General features: G+C 32.4%; 1 protein-coding gene across 1 annotated transcript; it reads left to right on the top strand.

Moving 5' to 3' along the window:
- The first annotated feature begins 272 nt into the window (after positions 1–272).
- LOC149783975 (sex peptide receptor-like) lies at positions 273–5556 on the top strand. The gene is made up of 2 exons (XM_089932087.1): positions 273–512; positions 977–5556. The coding sequence occupies exon 2, from the start codon at positions 1012–1014 to the stop codon at positions 2236–2238; it is 1227 nt and encodes a 408-aa protein (XP_089788213.1). The 5' UTR covers positions 273–512; positions 977–1011; the 3' UTR covers positions 2239–5556.
- The last annotated feature ends 873 nt before the right edge of the window (positions 5557–6429 follow it).

Raw genomic sequence — 6429 nt, 5'->3', positions numbered from 1 at the left:
AATTTAGTTGTCTGTTTTCATTTTAATTTAGATATGAAATGTACATATTTTTAATTCATTCTGTCAGCAATGATACTAGTAATAATGTTAATAATAATAATAATAATAAACTAGAAAGCTGTATTTGTCTATTGTGTAGTTTATTTTAAAGATTTGTTCGAGAACGGAGCTGTCGCAGCTACTCCTCCAGAAAGTCGAAAATATATTAGACCCATCAACTATGTCACTATTATATGTTATTACTTTCGAACGAAACTGTGGAATATGCAGCATGGGAGAGGGAGGATACACCTTAGCATCTCAACGATATGTCAGATATAGTGCTGGGCATATCAAACATAACTATATTCGGAAATAAAGAGACGCTTTATCACATTTGTAACGTCCGTTTTATGTGAACTCTCATGTAATGAGCAGCTTCAATGATTCATGCTGCAGTACTAAATGTGCCACAGTTGGGCAATGGTTACAACGAAGACACTGTGAAGCGCCAATTCATCATGCTTTGTAAGGTATAATCCTCTTTCGGAATAGTTGAATAATTTTGTGTTTGTGTTGTATTTATTACGCACTGTACGTATCATTATTATATTTTTTTATCTTTTCCATTACGTTCATAATTTGTATTAACTCCTCGTTAAGTCATTTCATTATATCTCTATCTATCTATCTGTATATATATATATCTATATATATATACCTATCTACATATATGTCTATCTGTCTATTTATCTATCCATCTCTCTCAATATATATATATATATATATATATATATATATATATATATATATATATATATATATATATATATATATATATATATATATATATATATATATATATATATATATATATATATATATATATATATATATATATATATATATATATATATATATATATATATATATATATATATACATACATTACTTTTGTATAGTATTGCATTGATTGTAACCGCTTTCAATATTTCAGATCTGACCACGATCCTCATATTTGCACAGTGTAAAATGTCACATAGATATAATAGCTTTGAGAGCCATGAACACTTTGATATGAATCGTGACAATGCTACATCCTGGTTTAATTCTTCGGAAGGTTCTACGGTACAATTTAGCCAAGACGATCGTCATTCAAGTCCAGGAACTACATCAGATGTCGAGCTTAACGAAATTTGGAATTCTGATTTCGTGTATCTGTTGCATGATTTTGAAGAGAAAATATACATCTACGTCTGGGTTTTCCTGGTCTGTCTAACAGCATTTTCAAATTTGCTAATCGTGGCCGTTTTCATCAGAAGAAAAATGCGGACATCCGCCAACATTTTGCTTCTTTTCATTGCAATATCAGACACTTTAACTGGACTTGTCACCTTGCCAACATATATATATGTCTTCATAAATGGACAAGAAGGACTTGTCATTTTGAGTGAAAGTTGGTGTGAATCATTCATGATTTCAAAGTTTTACATATCCAATGTTTTCCACACTGTGTCCATATGGCAAACACTTCTGCTCGGATTTCAAAGATTTTTCTGCGTTTGGTTTCCATTCAAAAGAAAATCTTGGTTTACGATTCGCCGTACTTTGGTTTCAGTGGCCCTTATTACAATGTGTGCGTTTTTGTTCCATGTCTACCATCTGAGTAAGAAAAAGGCAGACAAAATGTCCAGCTTCTGCCACTGGAGTATCGAACATCCGTGTGTGGAATCTTGCACCTTTTTGTGGTTATCCTTGCTGCTTTTAAATATACTGCCATGCGTCATCCTGACTATCCTCTCAATTCTAATGATACAGAAGTTGTTTCATCGCAATGACCTCCGGCGATCAAAAAGTTCTCAACTAATTCAAGATCAACAAAATAGGACAGTTTCCATTATCGTCGCTTGCATTATTATCATCTTTCTGATTACTGAAATACCGTACGGCATTTATAATGTACTGACACTTGTCCAAAGACATAGCGATCATGAAATCATTACATTCAGAACAAAGCGTCTTTTCCAAGTCATCTATGAGAATACAATGATCTTAAGCTTCCATGCGAACTTTTGGGTCTATATCATTTTGAACAGGCAATTTAGAGACAATATTAAATCCATGTTCCTAGGTTTGATTAGAAAATTACTCCCAAAGAGATCCACCGTCAACATTATTTCAGTTTCTACGAGTTTGAGGCAGAGTGAAACTAATCGTTCCAACGGAAAGGATGAGGAGGAATCTTCTACCTTTCTTTAGATCAAAATATTTTTTAATTCGATGAATCTATATGGTTAATACTGTATGCCAACTGTCTGCTTAAGAACTCATTCTGGAAAATAGGACCAACGAATGGAATTCAGGTTATGAAATGTATAACTATTAATGGAATTGCATGCACTATGTGTAATTTCATGATATGTAGCATCTCCTACATTGCATCATGTAATTTCTGTAAAAGACAAATTCATTTAGATTATTTGTTTTTGACAGTAATAATGAAAAATTATAATAATGCAATTTAAATATTTACATTCCCAGGCCAATATATTCAAACAGGAAATTTATTAATTAATGACTGTGTTTCAATTATCAAAACACTAAGACAATATTAAAATAGCATATCATCATCAAATTAAAATTTATCAATGAATTATTATTGTCTAAATATGTTTATATGTATTACATTGAGTACTACAAAAGTATAGACATTTTTAAATGTGTACGTTTCTAGTTAAACGTTTTGGAGCAAAATAAGTTCAGTATCAAAGTAAAGTAAATATACTTTATTCACATGTAGTTATATGAACTATGGGAATGAAATGATAGCCTTCAAAATATTCCTTATACAAAATTAAGGATTGATTCACGCTTATAAAGCATTTGAACTTCATGACTGGTCGATAATATCTTAAATACAAACTTAAAATTGGTAGTGATGTTTGTTAAAATAACACTATCTTATTTTCTACAATTCATGCGCCAAACTGTCTAATATATATTCATTAACTCTTAACCTTTTCGAGGTTTCTTCCTCTGATATTTCCTATTTTTTAACATTACGTTACTGTTTCATTTAATCCATTTTACTCTATTTTACTATGCAAATGTTTTCAGTAGGCTATACAGGAAAGCTTCGTTAATCTGAACTCCGTTGATCTAGAATCTTCGCTATCGGGCCACATTTCAAAGGGAACCTGAGTACCTAAATGTTAATTTGCTCCGTTAGTCCAGAAATCCAAGCACTGGATGTGTAAATCACAACTGAAGAGCAACATGTAAAATTAGCATGAAATTTACCTCAATCATCCGGAAATAATCTTTTAAAAATCAGAAGAAAAAATCGATGATTATTATATAAAAATACAGTCAATCGGACAGCATAGATTCAATCACGAAAATTTGGATAGGTGTCAGTGATATATGGTTGGTCAAATTCGAGTGACCCGTTAAAGTTATAAATTGATCAAGCAATTATGTTTGTGGGAAACCTTACGAAGCGTGATCGTATTGGAAACAGATTTTATAAACAACGTCAGTTCTCGTTAATCCCCTAGGGTATTAATGATTAAATAAGCATATTGGTATCACATTTATCCACAGTTATGTAGTTGATACATTATATATGTCCTTACATCTCTATGTGTTGCTTACCAATTGTATATAACAATCACAAAGTGATGACGGTCGTACAAATAAAGTTGACTGATTTAACCTTTAGACCGTACAAAGAGTGAGTGTGTGTGTTATTTGGAGTTATTACAAAGCTTTAACAATGTTTCAGTCATATCGCTACGATGTCTTCAGTGTGGCAGTTTGGGGCCCCGAGTGGCCGAGTGGTCTAAAGCGCTCTTCGTTACGGATCACTGCCATCTCACCTCTGTCTGCGGCGGTTCGAGTCTAAGATTCAGGCAATGTGGGCATGTGAGAAAGCTTGCCAGTAGCTTCTCGTGGGTCGGTGGTTCTTTCCGGGGTTTTCCGGGTTCTTCCTCCACCATTAATACTGGCCGCCATGTATAGCCTATCGTGCTGAAAAATGGCGTTAAACCCCACAACAACAACAACAAGTGTGGCAGTTTAGAGTAATGTCTAGCACTTGGGCGTCATCCGCAGACATGTAACATGATGTCCCACCCAGTCACATTATCCTGACTCCAGGCCGCCCATACCTAACACTAACCTCTTAATGATGACCGCCAAACAAAGCAGCTGCTTGTACCATTTATACAAATCTTTGATATGACTCGGCCGTGAGAGAAAAGAGTAGTTTTAAAATAAGAAACTGAGGTAAAGTATTGACTCATCGGCAGCTATATTTTTTTTTAAAAATACGGCTTATGAAAATGACGGCTTTTATTCGTTTATCATAATACATTTAGTAGTATAAGAGTTTGTATTCGTTGTATATTTTATGTCACATGCATTATGACGACGCCACTAAACAATTTTAGATGAGTACATATACAGGCCAGCATAAGAAAGATTTGTCAGTGATTGATTAGACTTACATTGATGTACAAGTGCATGCTATATTAAAGTAACATAAACACTAGCTATTTGATGTTCTCATTAGCTTGTTTCAGCCTTCATTGAATGTACGTGTACAGCTAGTAAATGAGTGTAAATGTGTACAATGTTATGACATCGTGAGATAAATATGTGTCTGATTTAATTATCAGAAACACTCATTAATCCGGACATATCCATTTGGAAAAAAGGTGTCAAGATTAACGAGTTTCCTCTGTATATATTAATCTTGTGGCCACGTTTGAGGTTAGAGTAATTTTTTTTTTTGTTTTCTTTGTGAATCTGTACTCATTGAATATAAAATTAAATATTTTATAAATCATATGATGAATTGGTTTATGCAGCGAATGTTTGCAAAATCTCGACGTACTAATGCTAAAGATGTGCGCCGTAATGGGCAGTATTGTTAAAATGGTTTCCTAATGTGTTTTTTATGGAATGGCGTACACATGTCTGGTCCCTGGAGAATATACTCACCAAACAGTTCGTAATGTCTATATTTTGGCTTGAACTTTAACATACATGAAAATAAACTGGCAAAGGACATGCTAAAGACCAGATGTAATGTACGGAAAGTTATATGTCTTTATAATGTCAATATTAATTATATTTATAATTAGACAATTTTTGGGCTCAGAAGCTCGACTCATTTGTAAAAATTCCATTTCTTGTATTTTGTTTTCGTAAACGTTGTATTAGAAATATGTCATAGTCGGTAAGTGTTTAAAGGCTAAATGTTTTATATACTCAAATACATTATATGACTATATTAGACCATTGCATTAATAAATAGTGTTAAAATGGGGTTTTAATTGAGATAGGTGATGAGCCAGGATTTTAGCAGGTTCTGATGTTTTATATGCAGTATGTACAAGTATCATATTTTAAAATTCCCAGCAGCTACTTAAGTAGCTTATGATAAAGAATTATTTATCTTTTCAACATTCATTTGCACTTAAGTGCTGAATCGTAGGCAAATCATTGATGAATGGAACGTGTATTTTATGAATTTTGTGTTTCCTAGAATAAATCTTGGCACAACGGCAACTTCTTATTTGTTTATTTATTCTTTATATCCCACCTTTCAATTATTCCTCGTTTCAAGACTTGCTGCACTTAGTGTATAATCCCCATCACACACACACACACACACACACACATATATATATATATATATACATATATATATATATATATATGATCAATTATTGAATTATTAATCATGTTGTGTTTTCGTCAGATTGTTTGTATTATCCAGCTATTCTGGTATATATCTAACGTAAGCAAATCATACAAATTGTTCGGGCGCACTGCATTGACCAGTTGTGTATATCCCTGACACGTTTCTCGTGCTTCACTGTGGCAGACTGTTCTTGCTTTATCTCTCTCCCTCTCCCTCTCTCCATAAACACACAGCCACACGCGCATATATATATATACATATATATATATATATATATATATATATATATATATATATATATATATATATATATATATATATATATATATATATATATATATATATATATATATAAGAGAATAGTTATCACCCAGAAGCCAACATTTGTTTTCCTCGAGCGTAGGGTTACTACCATGTTCTTTTATTTTCTTTTGCTATTAAATATTAAACAGATCATTGTAAGAGTAGGACATAAATGATTCAGAAAAAGTATTGTATAAGTTCGTGATTCATAGTGCAATGTCCAGTTGGTTTATGTTGAAATGTTGGAATCCTTTAAAACTTAACTTTAAATAGCTAATCCACTCCCCATTGAATAAGCATAGAAAATTATTAATTTGGATATTATTACTACTAAGTTTGTATATAAATGCTGCTGTTAGTAAACTTTGGATGATAGCTTCAGTCGCGTATCTCCTATTAAATATTGTACCTGTTAAACAGGAAGAAACTTGCTTATC

The sequence above is a fragment of the Sinohyriopsis cumingii genome, chromosome 14, assembly GCF_028554795.1.
Source record: "Sinohyriopsis cumingii isolate HCF-2022 chromosome 14, ASM2855479v2, whole genome shotgun sequence".
Taxonomy (NCBI): Eukaryota; Metazoa; Mollusca; class Bivalvia; order Unionida; family Unionidae; genus Sinohyriopsis; species Sinohyriopsis cumingii.
Note: the sequence above shows the minus strand (reverse complement) of the source record. Positions and strands in the feature narration are given on the sequence as shown.

What these genes read in the sequence shown, in the direction of transcription:
- LOC149783975 (XM_089932087.1), top strand. Translation starts at nt 1,012, where the DNA reads ATGTCACATAGATATAATAGCTTTGAGAGCCATGAACACTTTGATATG.